This window comes from Globicephala melas, chromosome 14, assembly GCF_963455315.2.
Source record: "Globicephala melas chromosome 14, mGloMel1.2, whole genome shotgun sequence".
NCBI classification, from domain to species: Eukaryota; Metazoa; Chordata; class Mammalia; order Artiodactyla; family Delphinidae; genus Globicephala; species Globicephala melas.
The window spans coordinates 76,848,633-76,872,725 of NC_083327.1; the positions used below are offsets into that span (position 1 = coordinate 76,848,633).

General features: G+C 44.3%; 1 protein-coding gene across 2 annotated transcripts in view; it reads left to right on the forward strand.

The window, feature by feature from the left end:
* The first annotated feature begins 559 nt into the window (after nt 1-559).
* The window catches only part of TIAM2 (TIAM Rac1 associated GEF 2), a 127,183-nt gene continuing 103,649 nt past the window's right edge, over nt 560-24,093 (forward strand). Inside the window, exons 1-4 of one of the 2 annotated variants that reach the window (XM_030853085.2) lie at nt 560-576; nt 15,451-15,561; nt 16,730-17,902; nt 23,502-23,937. In XM_030853085.2, the coding sequence (XP_030708945.1) occupies nt 16,736-17,902; nt 23,502-23,937 (1,603 nt within the window). In that variant the 5' untranslated portion in view covers nt 560-576; nt 15,451-15,561; nt 16,730-16,735. Of the gene's footprint in view, nt 577-15,450; nt 15,562-16,729; nt 17,903-23,501; nt 23,938-24,093 lie in introns of those variants that run through there. The other variant, XM_030853091.2, reaches the window with a different exon arrangement.

The window sequence follows — 24,093 nt, forward strand, 5'->3', positions numbered from 1 at the left end:
CAGGGTTTTTATGACCATCACATTCCAGCTGTGGTTTTGGAGACAGAATGTTTACTACCGCTGGAAACACAAGGATGGTAGGTGTGTATTCTTCCTGCTGAAAAGGCTTAAAAAAACAGCTGAGGTTCCCTTCAAGTGAGTAAACCTTTATTCAGCAAACTCTGGAGGCGCGTTCCTATGGAACTTTGGTGGTAATTCTGGAATGTGAGGCCAACAGCAGCGCAGTCATGGGCGAGCCGAGGCCCTGACGGCAGGCTGTCCTGCCTAATCGCTGCCGGCAGCCCATGGAAAACCACTTTCTGGTTAAGTCTGCATCACACTCTTCCACCAATGGAAAAAATTGAACATGATGAGGGTGTGTAGCTAGCAGACAAAAATATATCCAGCATTGCACAGGATCTGTTTTTAGCTCTTAACGGCCGAGCATTTGAAGTGTTAGACGTTGTTTCCTGCCTTACCATGGGCAGGAAGAAGAGGGAGTCCACGGATGTGTATATAGACCTTGACTCTGGGAAACTTGGTGGACTAATTAAAAGAGCCTGAGAAGAACTGGCTACGTCCAAAGTTCTGGCAAAGGTAAGGGTATAAAAGTTTATTTTCCCCCTTTTGCAGTTGAGACTTCATGTTATATGTGAGATATCTGTGTTTCTTGAAATGTTCCTTTTGGTAACGTCGTTATGTGCTGAATTTTGTTTTCCATTAGTTTGTACTTGGGCTGCCCACGTTGGTGTGCATGAGGGAACAGTCCCTTTCACGTTGAGTGTCTGTATGCTTTCACACACCTATTAGTGCTTTATCACAGCTGCCCATCCCGTTTTAACTAATTAACTCTCTCCCAAAGCTGATGGTATATGTTGTATGGATTTATTTTTCCTGCTATCTCAGGAAAGTGCTATTTCTCAGTCTGACCACGTGGAAGCACTGATGACCATGACCTTACCTTTCCCAGTTAATTCAGGGCACGAAGGGAAATGAAAATGTGCGCAGAGATTATATTTTATAGTTTCCTGCTCATTATGTAACTTGCTCAGGCCTTACTTTTGAGCTGAGTGAGCTCCTTGGTTTAAGAGTTTCGACTTGTAATTTGATGTTCACTCTTTATTCACGTTTATCCTTAACTTTTGTCTCCAACTTTCTGAGAAAGAAAGGGAATCCTTCGTCGTGTGTGTGTGTGTGTGTGTGTGTGTGTGTGTGTGTGTGTGTGTGTGTGTGTGGCGGGGGGGGGGTGGCGGCGGCAGGGAGCACTATTTAAGTAGGATGATTGATTCATGTTATAACCCCTCAGGGGCGGCTCATTCATTAGGCGTCTGTCTGAGCCCTGAGTTTATCAGCAAGGACTGAGGGACCTGGCCCCGGCAGAGCACTTCCCTCAGCTTTATGTTAATTTGGCCAAGCATGTAATTCTCGGAAAATTGGTAGGTGGAGAGACAGAAATAGGAAGCTTTCTTGCAGTCATTGTAACTTGGAAGATTATTTATAGAATTTCTGGAAAGTAAGTGTACTGAAGAACAGCTGCTAGAGTTTTCCCTAACACGTCTCAGCGTTTCACTGTGGCCCTCCGTCATATTTAGGGATTCTAAGTTTTGTACTTACTTTCAGCTGAATGAGGTTATGAGTTATTTTAAGGTGGGTGATGTGTGTGCCTCTTCAGTGTGTGTCTTCCTTTACAGAAATGTATTTTAGGGATGGAGGAATGTGAGTGCTGTCCAGGTAGGTTAGAATTAATAGAAATGCTGGTAGTGTTTTATTTCTTGCTCTTCCTTTGAAAGTAGAAATTGCTGCTGTGACAGAGCCGGCAGCCACGTAGAGCAGGGACAGAGCAAGCCCCACCTGTCTTCTTGTGTAGTCGCATTAACACATGTCAGCCACTTTGATTTTCACCAGAGATTGTAGACAGAAACTGAAGTCTGTTGAAGAACCTTCTGACTCCACTCCATACTGACATGGTGTTTTGAATGCAAGTAGATAACACCTTTCTTTCAATACTTTAGTGCAGAGGGAGTGACTTGCAAAGCCTTCTTCTTACCCCAGGCCTGATCTAGGAGGCCCAGAAGTGCGAGATAAGGGCTGGGCTCCTTGCCAAGAGATTATCCTTCTGAAGTGGTCCTTCACTTAACCACTAAGTAGAGCAGATGATTCTGTCTTGGTGGTCCAAGACTGTGTTCGAGAAGAGCCATATTCCCTTTTCCAGAAGTATAAAGTTAGAGTAGGGTCCCTGCGACCTCTTCCTGTTCAACAGCTCTCGAATGAATGTGGAAACAACACGGAGAGAAGCCTAGAGGGAAAAGCTCACGCTCCTTAAATACCTAACGGGGCCCCTTTCTGTGTCTGTCTGTGCCTTCAGGTTTAGCCCACTTTGTAAGACTCACTTACATAAAGATAATAAACCCCATTACTGAGATCCCTTAAAAGGGGAGTAATAATAAGTATAAATAAATAAATAATAATTTGCATTTGTCATTTGAAATTGTGTTCCTTAAATAAGGACAAGATAAAATGGTTTTACTGGAGAAACTAAAAAAAAAATAAAGGTATGGACTCAAAATAAATAGCAATAATATTAGAGACAGGGAAAAGAAATAATAGTAGTTGATAAACCTGAATTTCTGGCTGTTGACACAGAAAGGTTCTAAACATTGTGTTTATAACAGTTTGAATTTTAGTAATGGTGGGTTGAGTGTCTTTTGATTATTCAGTTCTATCTCAGATGGACTCCCAAATGCTAGGAGGTGTTAATGTCAGTATCCCAGGAATACATCGTACACTCTATTGTCAGCTATTTATAGTCTGTAGTATTGTAGAGTTGAAAAGGGACCTTAGGCAATCTTTAAAATGGGAAAACTGAAAACCTACAGAAATGAAATGGCATGTCCAAAGTTACCAAGATGGTTGGCTGCTGGGCTGGGATGTGATACCAGTTGTCTTGTTGGTCTTTCCCTACACTACCTGTCTCTTTAATTGGGAATACTTTGGCTCATTCTGATTTATCTTTTTTTTTTTTTTTTTGGTGATACGCGGACCTCTCACTGTTGTGGCCTCTCCCGTTGCGGAGCACAGGCTCTGGATGCGCAGGCTCAGTGGCCATGGCTCACGGGCCTAGCCGCTCCGCGGCATGTGGGATCTTCCCGGACTGGGGCACGAACCCGCGTCCCCTGCATCGGCAGGCGGACTCTCAACCACTGCGCCACCAGGGAAGCCCCTCTGATATAAATTGACACATACGTACCCGTTTTCCTCTGTCCCTCCCTCCCTCTCTCTCTCCCTCCCTTCCTTCCTTCCTTCCTTCCTTTCATTGACTTACATACTTACTTACCAAACCAGACAGGCCTAAAGCTCTAGTCAGAGACAAGACAAAGACTTTTGTTTTTCTTGGATCCTAATGAAGTTCAAAGCTGTACACTCAGTCGATGGTCATCATTCCCATTGACTATTGCCAGAGAGAGAGTTAGGTGCCCATGTGTTAACCTGTATGATAAGGCAGCTTTGGCTAGACTTCATCTGTCAATCTGTCCCTCTTTGTGGCCTCATATTGAGAGGTTTTTTTCCCCATGATCCCACTCTAATAGAAGACTGACGTTTTCATTAGTTCTGTGCCTGACAAGAGAGGCTCTGGAAGGGAACAGAAGACAGCAGATGGACTTTAGCTTTGGTGCCAAGGTAATGTAAGGCCCTTTTGGAAAAATAAACTTTACATATAAAGTGATAGACTAAGTAATCATTTTGTTCTAGGAAAGGGATGTGATAAGTGCTGCAGGTAGTGTTGGGATGAAGTTGGTCCAGGGTGTTCCTAAAACTTAAATAAAGGTTTAGAAATCCTGGGTGTCTTTAGGACAACACTGGAAAGAAATTATAATCCCCATCCTGTTTTTGTACTTGACCTTGACACATCTCTAGTTGCAGAATTGAGTAGGATTGCTGAGATGTGAAGGGCTAAAGAGATGCGGAGTGTATGGGCTGGGAAAGACAAAAGCTAAACGTCCATACCATTTAAAGCCAATGAAAAGAAACTCTGAGTGGAGAGAATGAAAATAGATTTGTTTTCAAGTCATCTGTAGCCACTCCTGGAAGGTAGAGTGACAAGTGAAAGGCAGCATTGTTCACAGACAGACATAAGCCAAGAAAAACCAAGATATCAAAAGGTAATAGAGAGTAAAGAGCTTCATGAAAAGCGTACCTCCATTCATGGAACACAGACACACACACAGAGTCACATATATGTATATACATATATATTCCATTGACAATTGATCACAAATTAATCAAAAGTTAAATACAAAACAACTCCCAAACCCAGAAGTAACCGGAACACAGCAAAAACCTTGACTTACTTTTTCTACCCTACATGTGACCTAGAGAGGAAAAAAACTGGAAATTATAAGAAGGCACAGTGAGAAATAATTTGCCAAAAAGTTCCTTACTAGAGTCGATACCCTTTTGTCCTGGTGCCTTACCTCATGTGTTTATTATTAGTTCTCAGGTGTTTTTCTGAAGTTTCTCTAATAGAGCGTCGTGGCTCTAGGGCCAGTTCCCCCTCTGGTGCATGAACAGGCTTGGGGAGAAGCCTCCTTCCCCTTTGGCTAATAAAGGACAACACCAGAATTTCCCCTCTCTCTCCTGCCACATCAAATTCTCGTATTTACACACACACCCCCACCCCCACCCCCCCACACTTCTTTTACATTCCTACCGCCTGATTCTCCCTTCTTTACAGTAAAACTCCTTGACGAGTTATCTCTATTCACCATCTTCAATTTCATGGACCTCAGACTCACTCCAACCCAGCCTCCTCCACCTGGACTCTGCTCCAGTCAAGTTCACCGATAGCCTGCACGGTGCTGAGTCCAGGGCTCTGTTCTCAGTCCTTGTTCCATGAACTACCAGAAGCACTTGGTCCTTGCTCATGATCTCCTCCCTGAAAAGCCTTTTTTCAGTGGGCTTTGTCAGCAACATGTTTTCTTGGTTTCCTCTTAATTGGATCCACTGACCGACCGCTCTTCCTGTTTCTCCTTATTTCTTGGCCTCTTGGTGTTGGAGCACTTCCGGGCCTCTTTGGGCCTCTTCTCTTCCCTTTGTTTACTTATTCCCTCGGGGGGCTCATCCAGTGTATGTTTTAAATACCATCTTCACGTGGGTGATAGAAAATTTGTACCTCAGGCCCATCTCTCCCTGGAACTCTAGGCTCCTAAATCCCAGTGTCTACTCAGCGTTGCCACCTTGATGTCCAGTGGGCATCTCCCACCTGACAAAAGCAGACCCCACCCCATTCTCCTCCTCCCAAGCCCGCTCTGCTCTGCCCTTCCCATTCTCCCAGTGGCTTGGTCTGAGGATCGTGGTGTCGTCCTTGACCTGTCACCGCTCACTCCCAACCACCTGAGACTCCATTGGCTCTCCCTTCACCTGTCTCCAGACTCCTAACCCTCCCACCTGAGCCCCACCCACATCACCTCTCATGTGAATTATCCTCCCAGCCCAACAGGCCCTGGCTTCCCCCTTGCTGCCAGCAGTCCAGATCCTCAGGGCAGCTGCAGGGGTCCTCTTGAAATATGCCCCATGATGAGCCGTCTCTATTCACAGCCCTCTAATCATGACTTGCCATCTCAGTGTGAAAGCCAGAGCCCATACAGTGTCCCTTCGGGCTGCGCCCTCTGGTTCCTTGTCCCCTCCGACGGCTCCTGCTCTAGCCGAGCTGACTTCCTGCCTGTCCACCAATCTGGGCATTTGTACCTTCTGTCCTCTGCTTCAGAGGCTCTTTCTTTCCCCAGAATCCGCATGTTCTCCCCTCCGGCAAGTCCTTGCTTCAATGTCACCGGTCATGAGGACTTCTCTGCTCCGCTTTCTAGACCTATAGCTCCCCTCTCCTGACATTGCCTATTTCCCCCTTCCCCCTTTATTTTTTTGCTAAAGTACTTAATCGCCTTCTAATATATAATTTACTTACCTTCTTGGTTTATCGTTCAGTCTCCCCACTATAATATAAGCTCCACGAAAGGAATTTTTTTTTTGGGGGGGAAGGTGTATTTATTGCTGTATCCCAGGGCCCAGAACAGTTCTAGCACAGACTAGTTGCTCAGGAAACATTTGTCCCATTATTCAATGGAAGTATATCCTCCTTAGGATACCCGATGAGGTAGCTAAAGCAACCTAATGTAAATGCTAAGTATCATTGACTGCCTGTGTTTTAGCTCAAAATGTAAATTTTATATTTTACTTTGTGATCTATGTTTCTTTATTATGGCAACAATGTTTAAATTACTTAGCATTAGATGAAATGGAAACTTCAGGAAGATTCCCCTTGGTTATTCTATGGTCTTGATACTTAGAATAATGACCATGTAGCTTAAACTATCAAGAAAAAAAAGCTCTCATTTGTGCAATGTTGTTGCAAAGCAGCAGAACAGAATAACTACATTTTAAACTTCCGGCTCCTTAGTTAACTTAAAATTGCAGTTTTTCATTTTATCATGTTCCCATCCCCAGCTGTGGAAGCCTTTGCTGCTTGGGGAACGGATACCGCCGGGGAAAGGTATTTATGAAAGGGGCGTGGATCCCAGTCATTCTTCTGAAGGAGGAAACTGAAAGTTAGATTGTACTTTTTAAAAAAAGATACGGGATGTTTGCAGGTTTAAAAAGCACAGAAACATTTAAAATTGTATTGATGTAAATACATATATTTTTTTAAAAATTAAAGAAATCCAGATTGGATTTCTACCTTTGCCCCTTCAGGATCTTGGTCAAATTATTTAATCCCTGGAGGCTAACATTTCCTTTCCTCTAAAACAGGGATGATTAGCTAAGCTCTTGGGGTTCTTGTGCCCTGGGTAGCCCTGGCACACAGCATCTCAGGACATATTAAATCCTTCCCTGTCTCTCTGCATGCCCATCTACTTGAGGTATCAAAACTTTCAATTCCTGTGAATTATGAAATTTAAACTATACGTACTAATGCTATTCTTTTTTTTTCCCCCCTGAAAGTTTCTGTAAAGTTACTAGCTAAAATCTAATCAGGTTTATTTTGAATAATGTATGATTTATGGAAAAGTTCAGCAGTGATTGGTTTAATTTTACCTTCAGGCCCAAGAACAACTTATATTGTGGCTTTAAGACGTAGACCTATAGAAATGAAGGCTTCAATCAGGCTACAAGCCGAATGGAAGGAAAATAGTTACACATTTATGAGGGTGAGGAAAGCCCCTGTTTAAATGAGGGGAAAAATGTGTGCTTTAAGCCTGTTCATTTTTTAACTTAAATGGAACAGTATACAGTGAAGAAATACTTTGCTAAGAATAACCTGGTGCAGTGACCGCGGTATGTTTTGTTCACGGAACACGACTGAGGTTTAGGAGTGCGATGCCTGCTTCTGAGTTACTGAAGCACGTGCTTACAGACAGGTCTCCGAGCCCGTGAGAAGCCATGTGGTTATAGCCTGGGATTCCGATGCATGGTCTTCTGTTTTCCTCTTGGTGTGAAGCTTGGGAGGTGCCTACCCATGTCTGAACTCGCTTGTTGTGGAATGGCTCATGTTCCTAAAAGTTAAAAAAGAGAGGTTATTTAAAAGTCATGCAAACCATTTTGAATCCCAGGTTACAAACGAGGGTTATTTAAAAGTCATGCTGACCATGTTGAATCTTGTGCATCTTTGGTTCCGGCCGTCACCAAAGCAGTATGAGGTCTGCAGAGACCCCGCTGTTGGCCAAATTGTGGATGAGACTTGAAGTACACTTGGGAGAAAATGCAGAGTGGGACTCAACATTTGATATATATATTTTTTTAATGGCAGCGATTTTTTTTTAATAAATTTATTTTTATTTAATTAATTAATTAATTTTTGCCTGTGTTGGGTCTCTGTTGCTGTGCGCGGGCTTTCTCTAGTTGCGGCGAGCCGGGGCTACTCTTCATTGCGGTGCGCAGGCTTCTCATTGCGGTGACTTCTCTTGTTGCGGAGCATGGGCTCTAAGCACACGAGCTTCAGTAGTTGTGGCGCGTGGGGCTCGGTAGCTGTGGCTCTTGAGTGCAGGCTCAGTAGTTGTGGTGCATGGGCTTAGTTGCTCTGCGGCTTGTGGGTCTTCCCGGACCAGGGCTCGAACCTGTGTTCCTTGCATTGGCAGGCGGATTCTTAACCACTGTGCCACCAGGGAAGTGCCAACATTTGATACTTAAAAAAAAAAAAAAATTTCCGTGCTACTGTGTTAGAAAGAGCAGGGATGAAAATGGATGAGATGCATTTTGATAATTTTTGAAAGAAAAATAAAAAAGTTTTATCTTTACATGGATGGTTTTATTTTAGACTATGTTAGTTCTGTAATTTTTATTGAAAAGTTGATTTTTAAAAAACCCCTGAAATATTTTCAGTTTCTGTGATGGCTCAGAGGTAGCTGGGCCTCTCAACTCACTGACATTCCAGAAACATACCAGTAATATTTGTGGGACTGTTGGTCTCACCACGTCTCTCATAAACTCAATGCTGTTAAAGTTGTTGTAAACGCGCTTATTGATTCTGCAAATGTTTCCTGTTAATCATTGCTCCCCCTTCCTACACAAGCTGATAAGCCCCTCTGGGGAAGGGATCAGATCATATATCACTCTTGTTTCTCTCCAGTGCCCAGCACACGGGTGGATGTATAGGCGGGTCTGCGGAAATTCAAGTTGAGTTGGTGAGTGGAACTCTTATTTCACATCAGTTCCCAAGTTTCTGCGAACACTAAGGACATTTTCTTCTTTTGCCAACGCTGCCTCCCACGCTGGGCTTCGAGCTACTGATTACGGTGGACTCCTTCCCAGATGGTGTCCCAGCGTGTCCCTAGGAGACGGCTCATGTGTGGTGCTCCTGGGGACAGTGGGGAGGGCGCGAAGGTGATGGGCAGGGACAGGCAAGGTCTCCCCCAGCCTCCTCTCCCTCATCCCTCCTTCCCCTCTTACCTCTTCCTCCTCGTCTCTCTCAACGTTACCCCTGACACTTGTGCTCAGCCCCTGCTGCCCTTGTCACCTCTCCTGAGCAAGCTGGGGGCTTTCTCTGCTTAGTTCACTTGTCGATCCAGTCACATACGGATTCAGCAAGTGGTCCTGGAGCGCCCGTGTCTTTGGATTGCCATTTTCTGTTCCTTGGAATGTCCTTTTCTGTCTCCATCTCTCAGAATCTCACACATCCTCAAGACACAGTTCTTTGGCTGACTTCTTTATGGGGTCGTTTTTAACTTTCATAGGAAGGGTCTGAATGTCCAAGGAAAGTTCCTCTTAATCTGTAGCCTGCAGAAGGGTGGGGATGTCACATGTGGTGCCCAGAACTGCACATCAATAACGGAGAGTCCTTTTCTCTCTCGCTCTTCTTCTTTCTAGCTGAAGTGTTTGCCTTGGGTGATGATTCTTTGGATGTTTCAAGACTCTCTAGACTTGGGTTGTCCTTGGGTCTTATTAGAATGGATGTGCCATTCTGATGAAACTGCTACTTGCGGTTTTCTAAGTCATTGTTTTCAAGTTCTTTTTTCAGACCGTTACTCAAGGAGATATAATTTTACTTCGCCACCCAGTATACAGGCAAACATACAAGCACACAAAAAATTCTAATGTCATAGAACAATTTTTACCATTATTGGGATACAATTCTCTATTTTCTTATAGTCTCTGCTCCATTCCTATTCTATTCTGTTCCTTTGAAAATACTGGTATTAAATCATTAAATGAATTTCATGAGCCAACAATGCATCATGAACCCTTGGACAAACACTTCTGTAAGCAGTGCTGCAGATGTTCAAGTTTTTTTTTTTATGAAAACAGGTGTGAGTGCTGAGACCCTGCTTGTGAGAAATTGGCTTACTGAGGTGATGTGCTCTGCAGAAAGCTGGGCTATTGTCTCTGTGGAATTTATTGCTTTTCCCCTGCTGAATACCAGCCGTGTTTGTCGACTGAGGTCCTGTTAGGCATCCCTTCTGCAGATTGGTTTGTCTTTTCATCTGTTATTATGCATTTGGAAGGAATCCTGCTGAATTGAAATAGACCCAATGGGGCTCCACAATGGCTACTTAGCTTTTGACGCCCTTAGCAGCAGCCCGCTTTCTGCCCACTTTATTTATAAGGGTTACGCTCCCTCAGCACTATTCCTATGGAGACCAGATGTTCCTTTCTCCTGCCTCTTCATACAAATTGGGTTCAAGTTTTCTTATGATTAGAAATGAGCTCCTTCGAGTCCGGGTATCGGTGCGTTTGGAGTGCGCTTCCTGGAGGCAAGATGGGAGAAGCAGCTTCAGGCTGTATTTACAGAGTTTGTTAGTAAGTTTGGGTCCTTGACAGAGTTTGAATGCTTTGGTTTTAGATTTTCCGGCATATTTGTTCTTGTATTTTAGTGTTTTTACTGAGACAGGCAGTAACATTTTAAGGCAGGGTTTCTCAGCCTCAACACTAATGACGTATGGAGTCAAGTAATTATTTATTGTGGGGACTGTCCTGTGCGTTGTAAGATCTTTAGCATCTCTGAACTCTACCTGCTCGATGCCAGCGCCCCAGCGTGACAACCAAAAATGTTTCTAGATATTGCCAAATGTCCCCTGGGGACCAACATCGCCCTGGCTGAGATTCGCCAGCTGTTCAGTGAACACTTAGGTTACATTTCTACACTTTCTAGCATGTAATAATACAAGTACATGATTTGTGTCATTGTTTCTGTTGACATTTGACACATGTGTGGCAAGTTAGATAGTTTTATATGCTGTAACTATTGGGGAATTGATCAAAATCAGTGCTAACAATGGAACTTGGAAAGTTCCAAATTTATATAATAAACATGTAATAATGTACTGATTAATAGTTAATAAAATGAAACAGCAGACTGTTATAAGATCTGATATCGTAGTACACCAAGTTAAATTTATCACTAAAAATTAATAATAGTACTGTATATTTGTGTTCCACAGTTTTCTAGGTGGTTTCACATATATTTCCACACTTGATTCTCTATCCATGAAGTAGGTAGGACAGATATTTTTATCCTCAAGTTGCAAATGGGGAAAAAGAGATTCAGAAAGCATAAGTAGTTCGACCTAAAACTCACATGTTATTTAAGAGCTGGAAGCAGGTCTTAAACCCAAGTTCTGTGACACAAACCAGACAAGGATTCTGAGATTTGTCTCCTTAATGAGTGAAGCTCCCCTCGGCCTCCCACCCCTCAGTAAAGGGAACCAAGTAGATATTGTTATGATTAATGGTTAGTCCTTTTCTTATCTTTTTTCCAGCTCTTATCACTATCTGAAATGTTTGTCTTGTCCAGTGTTGAGGCTCCTCTTTCAGTATAAAAATCTTTCTAAAATTACGTGAGAAGCCTTGTTGGTATCTTGTTGAGCTCCCCTTAACTGCCTCGCCAAGGCGTAAGTCTGGCTTTTGTTCCGTGTCCCCACGCCTCCGTTCTGCTTGCCATCACCAGTCAGCCCCCAGCCCTCCGCACAGCCCCATCTGGCCTGCTCGGGTTGTCTCTGATTTCCCTGTAGTTGCTCCATCTGGGCAGCCGGCACAGGCGGAGACCAAGCAGAGTTGGAGGATTTTAGTTTCCTTTGCTCTGAACTCTATATTATGTGGAAGCAGAGAATTTGCCAGTCTGACACAGGAGTTCAAGGCCAAGCTCAAGGCAAGTGAAGAAAAGGTAAATCTTGAATTTCCTCCTAGAAGTTTCCTGCTGTGAGGTTCAGTAGGTCACAGTGGCTGCTGGGATTCTGATGACGTATTTGTGGAATTCCTCCACATTGCCGGACATTTCTGGGGTGGTAATTGATTGCAATTTTAAAAAGTTTAAATTAGGAGTTTGGGATTAACATGTACACAGTACTATATATAAAATAGATAACAAGGACCTACTGTATAGCACAGGGAACTATACTCAATATTTTGTAATAAAGAATAAGGGAAAAGAATCTAAAAAAGAATGTGTATGTGAGAGATATATATATATACATATAAATACATATATATAACTGAATCATATGTATGTGAACCACTTTGCTGTACACCTGAAACTAACACAACATTGTAAATCAACTAGACTTGAATTTAAAAAAAAAAAGGAAAAAAACTTCCATTCTTGTTTGTGATTTTAGCTTAAAAAGCTACATAGCACATTCATCAGATTGGGGATTGGAAGGGAATGTAGAAAACAAAAGACAAGGGTTGTTTTTAGGTTCAGGAGATGGTGATCAATTTTTTAAAATGCCAATATTTTATTATAATTATTCAATAAATAAAAAATAATTGTAAAAAAAGTATATACACAGCATAGAATATTTGTGAAGTCCACACAGTCTTAGCACCCTCTCATTTATTCCTGAGTAACGCACGTAAATTTTCTCTGGGTCAACTGTGGGCCTTGTACGTTAGCGTACCTGATATGTATTACTGCAGGTTAGTGTACCAGTGTGCATGCTTTTTTCTCTTGGGGGCTTTTAGCTATTTCTTTTCTTTTCAAAAAATTTCACAGGAAATCTGTTATTTTGATATTGTCAGCCTGCTTTCTATCCATAAAATTTTTTTTTAACTTGAATACCATAAAATTCCCTTAGTAAAAGTTCAGGGAGTCAGGGTTGCAGAAAACCTGACCTGTTTATTCTCTTGCTTTCAGACAAAAAAATCACAGCTGAAGTATGACAGATAAATAGCAGTTCAATTTGCCAAACTCCTCAGGGACAGATCTAAAGCTTCCCTCAGAGATTACCCTTCTCTGTCAATAAATTCCTCATAAATATTAGATAAATTCTTCTTGCTACGGTTTAAGGCTGTTTTCCTTTTGTGGGATTGATTGACTAGGGGTGTTGAACAGCTGGTCAGCATCGTCCACGTGTCACATTGCATGTTGTATCTGCCTTTCGGCTTTTCTCCAGGCAGTACTGTGTTAATTACTGAGACATCGCCTCATGGATTAATACATCAGTCTTTCAGCCAGATCCTGTTGGGATGATTCCTGCTCTTAGTTTGTGCCCAGATCAACCTTCTAACAGGTGAAATTGCTTTCATTCAATTCAACAGGTGTTTATTAAATGCTTCCGTGAGCCCCAAAGTTGCAGGCCTTAATGGACAGCAACCTCAGAAAGGACAGGGTTCAGGGCTATGTGTTTTAAAATAGGACGTGAAATTTAAAATTAAGCTATTTAACTTCACAAGGAGAAAGACAAGGTGAGGTTACAATCTGCTGCTGGGGCGTAAACTTACAACCCTGAGCCATTCTGCACCTTTGAACCCCTGTCTTTGTGTGTCCTTGAGCGGCTGCCCCAGCGGGACCCTCTCTCAGCGGCAGCTTTATGCCGCTGGGTTGGGGGCCTTAAGCCAGGGCTGTGTGTGCTCGTCTTTGGGCACGTGGTCTGGGATCAGAAGGGCCTGACAAAGAGCCACCCAGGAGACTTTCACCTGTGGGTCATCCCTAGACCTTGGTTTTGATGAAAGTACACAAACACAAAGGCTCACGCCCATCAGCTTATTGTGTGAGGTCTCAGACCCGGCAACTGGGAGCTCCTCTGGCCACTTTTAGTTCCTGTGTTAAAAGAGTGTAGCTGAGAAAAGACAGACAACTCAGGTTTTGAAATTTCAAAAGGTGGGGTTCTTGTGTTCTAGCTCCCGTGTCAGAGGTATCACGGGGGCCACTTTTTAGTGGCACTCAACCAGTGGCTCTCCTGCCTTTTAGATGTTTGGGAGAGCTGCCCACGGGAAGGTGTGGTCAGTAATGTAGTAGGTACCATTTCAGACCTTGTTAGTTAGATGCTGGCCTCAGTCTTTATAAAGGCTGTTAGATCTCCTGCTGATGCCTAAGTGGGAAATCTTTGACATTAAAAAATGTTTTTTTCAATTTACAATGTGTGTGTGTGGATCGTCCCAGATAGACTTGTGTCTTTGGCCTCTCTGGACATACTTAGTTCCCGTGCTAGTGCTTCATGAACTTCAAAAGTCACCATCGAACCTTCCAAAGAAGCTATACAAGTGGCTAATAAACCATGAAAAAATGCTCAACATCACTAATCACTAGGGAAATGCAAATCAAAACCACAGTAAGATATCATCTCATTACTGTAGGATGGCCACTATATAAAACAAATAGAAAATCACAAGTATTGGTGAAGATGTAAAGAAATTAGAAGTCTGTGAACTGTTGGTGGGAATGTAAAATGGTGCCGCTGCTATGGGAAACAGTATGGTGTCTCCTTGAAAAATGAAAACTAGAATTACCATATGATCCAGCAATTCCATTTCTGGGTATATACCCAAAGGAAGTAAAAGCAGAGTATTGAAGAGATATTTGTATACCTGTGTTCACAGCAGCATTATTCACAGTGGCCAAGAGGTAGAAAGCAGTCTCCAGGTATCCATTTACAGATGAGTGGATAAACGAATTGTGTACACATACAATGGAATATTATTCAGCCTTAAAAAGGGAGGAAATTCTGATGCATGCTGCAACACAGATGAGCCTCGAAGACATTATGCTAAGTGAAATATGCCAGTCACAAACAACAAATCCTGTATGATTCCACTTCCATAATGTGCCTGGAGCTATCAGATTCATAGAAAATAGAATGGTTGTTACAAGGGGCTGGGGGGAGGGGGGAGAGGGGGAGGTGGGAAGTTGTTTAATGTAGGAGGTTTAGTTTTGCAAGATGAAAAGCATTCTGGAGACGGACTGCGTAACAATGTGAACGTGCTTCACATTACTGTCTGTACACTTGAAATTGGTTCAGATGGTAAATGTTACATGTGTTGTACCACAATTACAAATAAAAATTTTAAGAGGAAAAAAGTCACTAGTGGCCCCTCACTGCTCTGCTCGCTCTGTCTGTGGCGGAAATAAAGGCTTTGTGTCCGGCAATGAGCACAGCCAGATGGCGGCACCCCAAGCCCCCCTCCTCTTTCCCTCAAAGGTGGGCTTCCTGCCTCTAGCCTTGTGCAGTGAGACCCAAGCAGGTGCTGGAGAAAACCTTTTCATCTCATCCACCGGGTCTGCCTCTCTGACCCGCATTATTTTAGCCAAGGGCTGTTTCCCTGCGACTCTACATTTTGGGTTTTGTTTTTGCTGCTTCGTCAAATGGGGAACAGGGACCCGTTCTCGCCATACCAGGACGGTGCTTCTGTGAGTTGTTTTCCTAGCGGTGGTGACAGATGAGCCATGACTCAGGGCAGCACTTTCACCTGCTCTCCCCTGAAACAAAGGCGTACATTTGAATGCAGACTGTGTGGAGTGAAAGGCCGTTGCAAGGTTGGGGGGTGGGGGAGGGGGTGGGGAGGGGTGGGGGAGGGGTGGGGGGAGGGGTTGGTCCTGGCTTCCTTCACATCTTCCGAACAACCCCGATGGATCAGGCTGCTCACAGACATTCCATTTATTATTTTGACAGGGATTCTGGGCACCTGTTGTTTCTTCAGGTAACTGACATGAAACCTTCCTTTAATGGGTGTTAAAGCTTGACAGAGTTTACTCCTATTTCTGCTTTTCAGGATCATTTCATGGACTCACTCCTCTCACTTGCTAACCATGCTGCCTTGCTCCCAGGACCCTGTCAAGTCGACTGACCATTAATCTCCCTCAGCGCACAGACCAGACTGCAGGTAAATCCTGCTCACGGGAGCTGCGGTTCATGTCTAGTTGCGTGACTGTGATTTGGGGGATTAGTAAAGGTTTAATTATTTGTTCCCATTATTTGCGTTTTAAACTGTGTTTGATAATTGTCACCAAAGAAACGTCAGCCCTTTTGAATTTTGTGGCTGTACGATCTTAGGTACAAAAGAATTAAAATGAAAAGCCTGCTACATATATTTGGAGACATGAGTGGAAGCATCGCCTCCAACTTGCCTCAAACAGTGATACTGGTTAAAATAAAAAACTGAGGGTGGGGTGGGGGGGGGAGGTTTGGATCAAGTTTCACCTTGAATTTGGCTTAACTAATAGACTCCTTAAGCAAATTGGGGTGTTAAAGGGAATTGAAAGAATCTAACCGTTTTTTTTTTTAATACCCACATTCTAACAAGTCAGCTTCAGACTTTTTTCTGTCATCAGGTCCTAAAGTGAGAACCCTGAAAGTCTTTAGAAAAGCTCTAGAGATGGTTCATTAAAATGTTTTTCTGTCCCAAATGAGAGCTTGTATTTTCCTCCCCTTTTTTCCATCTCAGTTTAGTTTTTGAGAACTTCTAGGCCTTATCCTTTTTGATATCCTACTCTGTGTGGTACATGAAAGTTCCAACATAGTATGGTACCCAGAGTCATGTTATTACAAATGTGGTCATTTTTCAGCAGTAATCACTTATATTGGGGTATGGTATGAACTCTTCCAGTAGCTTATGTATAATGAAAATATATCTGTGTGGTCACTGAAAAATCATTATATTGGAGTGACAGAGTAAAGATATTTTTCCCTCATTTTTCTCTTCAAGAATCATTGGTTCAAAACCTCCCAATACCACGCCTATAGGAGGTCTCTTGTCTTAAGCTGATTCCTATGCCTGTTCAGTTTCTGAATTAACATCAGACAACAGATTGTGCGCTTAAAATCACCAGCACAGGAGCGGGCAGTACTGTTTATCTGGCTGATGACCTGCGTTTTAGGAGGAGAACCAATTCCGTACGTCACTCTTGTCCCTACGTCTCTGAGTTGTGTCAGGTTCAGAAAGAAGTTGCTTGGTTCCTTTGTCATGTGAAGAACGTAGTTTTAGAAAGTTCTGTCATAGTGGAAGGTAATTTAGGTCGTGAGTCTTACCAATGCTACTGTTCTTAATTTAGGTTAAAATGGGGAACTCCGAGAGTCAGTACACCCTTCAAGGATCTAAAAATCATAGCAATACTATTACTGGTGCTAAGCAAAAGCCTTGCTCCCTGAAAATCCGTGGCCTTCATACAAAGGATGACAAGTCATTGCACGGATGGGGTCACGGAAGCAGCGGAGCCGGGTACAAGTCCAGGTCGCTGGCCCGAAGCTGCCTTTCTCACTTCAAGAGCAATCAGCCTTATGCATCCCGACCAGGTGGCCCTTCGTGTAAAGTCTCCAAAGGCAGTGCCTACTCCAAGCACAGGACAAATGCCTCGGCATCGGATTTCCAGGGCAACGATGCTGCTTTCTCCCCCGAGAACGGCTTCCACTACGTCGGGCACCCACCGGCGGATAACCACGCGGCCTCGAGGGACTGCAATGGGCACCTTCTCAACTGCTACGGCAGGGACCAGAGCGTCGCGTCCACCCCTCCCAGCGAGGACCGCAAGAGCCCCAGGGTGCTTATCAAGACACTGGGCAAGCTGGACGGGTGCCTCCGGGTGGAATTCCACAGCGGCGGCCAGCACGGCGCCGCGGCCCCGGGGGCCTCGGGCGGCCCCGTGCAGCTCCTGCGCTACTCGGCCGGCGCCCCGCCCAGCCCGCGCGCCTCCCCCGCCGCCACCGCCGCCGCCGCCACCGTCGCGCGCCCGCGCTCCAGCAAGGGCAGCTCGCTCAGCTCCGAGTCCTCCTGGTACGACTCGCCCTGGGGCCCGGCCGGCGAGGTCAGCGAGGCCGAGGGCTCCTTCGCGGCGCCCGGCACACCGGAGCCCGAGCCCGGCCTCCACGCCGGCTTCCCGCCCAGGGATGCTCCAAAGCCTTTCAGCCAAAGCGCCTCCCTCTCGTCCCTCCGGGAACCCTACCCGGACGCCACCCTGGGGAGCCTGGCACCCGCGGCCCTGCGGCTCTCCGACGACTACATGGGCACGCGCGCCAGCCTCAGCGCCCGCGTCTCCTTCGCCTCCGACATAGACGTGCCGGCCCGCGTAGAGCGCGGGGAGCCCGGGCAGTTCGCCTCCTTCACCCTTCCCTGCCGCAAGTCCAGGGCCCTGAGCGAGGAGCCCTCCAAGAAGGACACCCTGAAAGCCAGGATGCGCCGCATCAGCGACTGGACGGGAAGCCTCTCCAGAAAGAAAAGAAGACTCCAGGTGAGTCAGGCTTGGAGCGCCAGGAAAGATGCTCTTCTGTTTTCTATCTGCAAAATGGGCAAGTTAGCAGAAGCTACTGCAGAGCGTGTCCTGAGGCTTGAATGAACTCGTGAGAGCGAAGAGTTTAGCCTAAGTCACGGCACATCTTGTTTGCAGGTGTATGTGCGTGTGTGTTTTCTTTCTTTCCTTTTGCTTCAGATGTGCATTTTCATTCTTACCCCTCGACTTCAGTCTCCCGGGTTCTGTCCAGTCTCGTCTCCTGGACTCTGGTATGAACCCCACAGGCCGCATCCCAAGACCTGGCCAAACGGTTCTTAGAAAAGACAGTGTTGGAGAGACTTCCCCAATGAATTGGTTATCTGAGTATTTTGCTAGAGCTCATTGTTAAAGCCTAAACAGAAAGGAAGAGAGAGAGATCGTTGTCATTTTTGGATGAGTAGCCTTGCTGAGCTCGATATTACTTTGGAGAAATTAAAATTCCTGTTGTTCAGTTGGTACATCAGGAAGAAAAATGTGGGTGATCTATCTATATGTATAATCTCACCACCTCCTCATGGGGCAGCTAACAGTTTTGAAAACATCTTGACCTAAGTACGTGGAATAGCAAAAGTATGATGATGTTGAGAAAATAAGAATCATGATGATGACAGTAACCCTTTTAATGGGCATATAAAGTTTGAATGGGGGAAACAAAATGACTTCGACATCAGGAAGGAAAGTAATAGTTTGCCTTCTTAAGTAACGGGATTTCTAGGTTTTCAGTTGCTTGCTCTTTGTTTGTTTTTACTTTTAATCATTTATAGAAGGGAGAAAGTGTTTTGTTTTGTTTTTTTTAACTCAGTATAAGTCAGATTGTTAAAGGAAATTTGAGTGACCAGTTTGTCTCTAGTAGAATTGCATTTAAACCATCCTAGATAGATATATACTTATAAAATTGCATAGAGCTTTAGGGATAGAAAATAACTTCCCTGAGCAGATTGTTTCAGATCTATGAAATTTACCATTAGTTATTTCCTTCTTACGTATGAGGTGCATGCCCCCTGCCCCCAGATTGTACTTTGTGCCCTTTTCTCCTCCTCTACACAGAGACGAAGAATAGATGACTGTTGTCCTATTACAGAACTCTTCATACCCCTGAATATAGTCATTTGCTCCCTCCTTACTTGTTACTTCTTCATGCTAAACTGCTAAGTGCTGTAGTAGAGATTTCTTTGACCTTTTTTCTCAGCTGCCATTTCCCAAACAACTGACAGCAGTCAAGCATAATTGGAGAGAGAACTACTTTCTGGGGAGCTGCAGTCCCACACAGACAGCTTTCCCGTCTTTTTGATGCAAGTGTTGTGTTGTCGACTAGTGTTCAGCTCTCATCTGCTGTGGCCCTTAAGCCTGTTCTTCCACATCTCTTATTTGCATGTTTCTCATCTGTGCTTGTGGCCTGGCTTACACTCGGCTCTGCTGTGTCTCATTCCGTTTCCATTCAGGTCCAAAGCAGACCCTTTGCCACTGTGAATTGACCACATTCTGCCCCATGCAGGACCTCGCTGCCCAGCCATCCTGGGAAGTGAACCTCCTTCAAGTCTGTATCATCCAAAGATTTAACTGGATGATCTGTAAGCCTGTGAAGTTAAGAACAGACGGGTTACAATCAAAGAATCTGAATGTGAAAGCTAGAAAGGACTCCCTCTCATTTTAAAATGAAGAAACTAACATTCAAGGAGTTTGAAGACACATGGCTCATTAGGGGAGAAGCCAGGGCCAAAACCACTTCTGCTAAAGCTCAAAGGTGTGCGTTTTCCACCTAGCCACGTGGCTGAGGTACTGTTGATAGCCACTAGTAATTACTTTGGGGTTACTGAATATTAAGATAATAAACTATCTTGTATTTTTGAAAAGTGGCCTAGGAAGGCAGCTTTTGAGTTTTGCTTGTGTCAAACTTTGATAATTTATAAAGGTGAGCAAAATGTACTTTTTTGGTAAGTGTGCCACTTCCGTTGGCCACGCCTTTGCTTTTTTGTTCTTTTTTTTTGTTTGGCTGCACCGTGCAGCTTCTGGGATCTCAGTTCCCTGACGAGGGATTGAACCCGAGTCACCAGGCCACCAGGGAACTCTGGCCTTTGTTTTTTTTTTTTTTTTTTTTTTTTTTTGCGGTATGCGGCCCTCTCACTGTTGTGGCCTCTCCCGTTGCAGAGCACAGGCTCAGCGGCCATGGCTCACGGGCCCAGCCTCTCCGCGACATGTGGGATCTTCCCAGACCGGGGCACGAACCCGTGTCCCCTGCATCGGCAGGCGGACTCTCACCCACTGTGCCACCAGGGAAGCCCTGGCCTTTGTTTTTCTTTTACAGTTGAACGTGAAGACAAAGTTTGGATCCTTAAAAAATGTAGTCAGTGCATAGGAGCAAAGTTTGTGACATTACACTATAGTAAGGACCAAATGCTTATCCTCTTACACACGCAGACTTCTGTATGCCAGCAGGGCTGAGGCTTGGAAAATCTTCCTATGATGGGTAGACATATTTGTTTTGACTTTGTAGAAAAAAGTGACGTAAAAAGAGCAGTCCTTTTTTTTATAGGGTTTTCAACCACTCTGGGGAGTTAGAGCCTGAAAGCAGATGAATCAGTGGAAAAACTTACATAGCTGAGAAAGAATATCACACTATTCAAAGCTAGAGGGAGGGGGAGGGAACACACATGTGCTGTAGAAGGGCATGTGTTTGATGCTGGTAAGCTATTCACACTAATGCAGCCTTGCTGAGACCTGTGAGGCCTTGCTCCTGTCCTGGGTAAACTTTCCATTCTGTCAGTCAGGGTGGGCTAGGTTATGCGGAGGTAACAAAAAGCCCGCAGTTCTCTGAGGTTTAGCGCAAGCGAAGTCTTTGTCTCATTCAAGCTGCAACTCTGGTCGGCATTGTTCCTCTCTGGGACCCCAGGTCCACAGAGCAGTTACCATCTGGCACACCGCAAGCCTCTGTGGCAGAGGGAGAAAGAACCGTGTGTTGGCTTTTGAAGCTCCCACTCAGGGGTGACATGTTTCACTTCTGTTTGCATTTATTGGCCAAAGCAAGTCACGTGGCCTTGCCTAACTCCAAGGGAGGGGGGTGGGGAGTAGGGAATGGTCCTGCCGTGTACCCTAGGGGAGGACCAGATATATTTGAGGGGTAGCAGTGACTACTGCTGCAGAGCTTCTTACAGAGGAGATTCAGGACACAGAGACTCCGGCTTTCTGACCATCTTAATTTTAGGCTCTCACTGCCCTTTGAGGGCTACATAGTCACAGGGAATTTCTGCAGAGGACCAGTGGCCATTACTGTGAAAAGGACAATAGCATACGAAGAATGACATAGTAAATTTGGTACTTTTTCCTAGAGAGTGAGGAATGGTGATAAGAGTTTTCCTTTAGCTCTAAAGGAATTTAGTGACATCTCTTGAATTCCTCTCTACTCTTTGCTGTAGTGCTCTTGTCATCGTTATGTTATCCATTGTTTACGATTATCCAGTGGGGGTGGAAATGGAAATCAGACATCTTTATGTACATGTCTAACATAGCACCTTAGTTTCACACCCATAGCACAGTGATCAGGAAATCCAGCTCCGACTACTTAGGAACTGTCCTCCCTCCCTCCCTCCCTCCCTCTCTCTCTCCCTCTCCTTCCTTCCTTCCTATTAGCCTGAAAATGAGTCACTAGCTATTAGGATTCTAGATGGGAAGCTTTACAAATTTATTAGAGACCAGGAAAGTTCATGTCTGTGTATAAGAATCAGTTATGGATGCTAAAATGCGATCTTTCTCCATTTGTCAAGGAGGAAAATTTGTCTTGCGTTGCTCTAGTTGAACATTTAGAAGTTAGCGCTGTGACTTTAAGTCTCCCTCTTATGAGGAACAGTGTCAGGAGTACTAACAGGTTACATTTAAGTTTGCCACCTGATGCCTTTCTCTGGCAGGGCTCTGCTTGGTTTGAAACACCCCATTATAGCTCTAGCTGGGTACCAGAGGCAATCCCAGTGTTTTGGGGCTGTGAGTCAGAGACTCCTATTTATAGCTGAAATAATGTCAATACTAGCTAAACTAGAAGTATTCCTTCATCTCCTAAGAACTTCTGAAGAGCAACAAAGTGACAATTGAAAAAAAAAAAAAAAACCCTTAAACTATGTTGAAAGTTTCCTGTCCAAGTGACTCACCACAGCTGGCTTATTTGCTCTGTTCTTGCATAAGCATCAGTGTATAAATAAATCTGATTATGGGACATAGTATATAAACAGAGCGGAAGATAATATTTTCATTAGTAACAGCTATGTTTGGGGCTCAGTTGCTTGTAGCCCTTGGGTGTTTAGAAGCACTTTTCTATTGATGATTTTCCTGCAAAAGAAGCAACTAATTGCGACTTGATTTCTGGATGAAGTTTCTGAAAAGAAAACCCCTCCACACAGGGGAATATTCAAAATAAGGTCTTTAGTCAATGGTCCTTGATCCTGTTTTCCCTCCTTTTTATTTTAATGGAGAAGGAAAACCCACTAGCCTCTGAGTATTAGAGTCTCTCTGCAGAGTTACCTTAATTTAAGCCGTAAGTTTGGAATGTCAGTGTCTTTTAAGTCATAAATTAGCTCACTTTCTGCTGAAAAATTTCCTTACTGCTGTTGACCAATGAATGGCCTCTATGCAAGTTATTCTTCTTGAATGTCTAGACTTCTAATCTAGACGTTAGAGGAAACCTTTGTGTTTTCATCTCTGTACATGGCCAATTCACTGTTCAGTGCATGTTGTCCTAAGGGGGGCAGCGGTTATTAGAAGAAATATTATTTTTATTTAGAACTGCCTGTGTCTGATTTTGTGGCAGAATAAATATTAAAGAATCATGCTTTGGTATTGCCATTGCTTAAAATAGATGTTCAGATAAAACAATGTGAATGAATTAATAGTACATTCCTGTCATGAAAGAATTCCAAAGTAAAAAATATTTGTTACGAAGTAAAAGCTACAGTTGGTAACCACTACCCTTTGTGGATAAGGAACCCCAGGTGCATGGTTTTCACTGTCCAAAGAGGGAAAATACGATGCTAGAGATCTCAGTGTCTAGACCTTGGAAGGGGGTGAGAAGCTGAGACTGTTCACTGTGGGGAGGGGAAGAAAAGTTTGTATAAACCACGCCCTCCTTGAGTGTGGAACTAGTGCTTGTCTAATTTAGCTTAAAAATGATCCAGAAGAAAAACAAGACTGCAAGAACACGAATTCGTTCCCGGAAGATACTGATTCTCAATTAGCAAAGAAGGATCAGTCCAGAAATGTTCGCTAGTGTGTTTTGAATATACCAGTTCATTGTTTGATGCTAACTGTGGGTTAGATTTAGGGCAGTCAGGGTTATTTGGTTTACATTTTTTAAGCATTGATTCCACAGGCTATACGTTGGGTTGAGCAATACTGTTTCTATAATTCTTTCTGATTTGCAGACTTGATGGTTAAAGATGCATTAGAGAAAAAAAAAGAATCTTGCTTTGCAGCAGTAGTATTAGCAAACCACACTATTAACACGTATGCCGTATTGGGGAAGGGGTGCTTTGGTCATATGTAACCTCTGACAGGTGGTCATCTGTGTTGCTCACAGGAGCCGAGATCCAAGGAGGGCAGTGACTACTTTGACAGTCGCTCGGATGGGCTGAATGTGGACGTGCAGGGGCCCTCCCAGGCATCTGCATCCCTGTGGTCAGGGGGCTCGGCTCAGATCCTGTCCCACAGAAGCGAATCCGCTCACGCGATCGGCAGCGATCCCCTCCAACAGAACATTTACGAGAATTTCATGCGAGAGCTGGAAATGAGCAGGACCAACACGGAGAACCTCGAAACGTCCACAGAGACCGCCGAATCCAGCAGCGATTCGCTCAGCTCTTTGGAGCAACTGGACCTGCTCTTTGAGAAGGAACAGGGGGTGGTGCGCAAAGCCGGGTGGCTCTTCTTCAAACCCCTCGTCACTCTGCAGAAGGAAAGGAAGCTGGAGCTGGTGGCTCGGAGGAAATGGAAACAGTACTGGGTGACACTTAAAGGTAAGTGATCGTCACCACCCAGAGAGCCCCTGGGGTCCTTTCCTCCGCTGTCCTCTTTCCTAGCAAGTGTCAGTGAGTGCGGTGTTGACCTGAGTTCACGTGAAGGCATCTGATCCAGAATCTACCAGGCTGTTTTCCTACAAATACCTTCTCAAA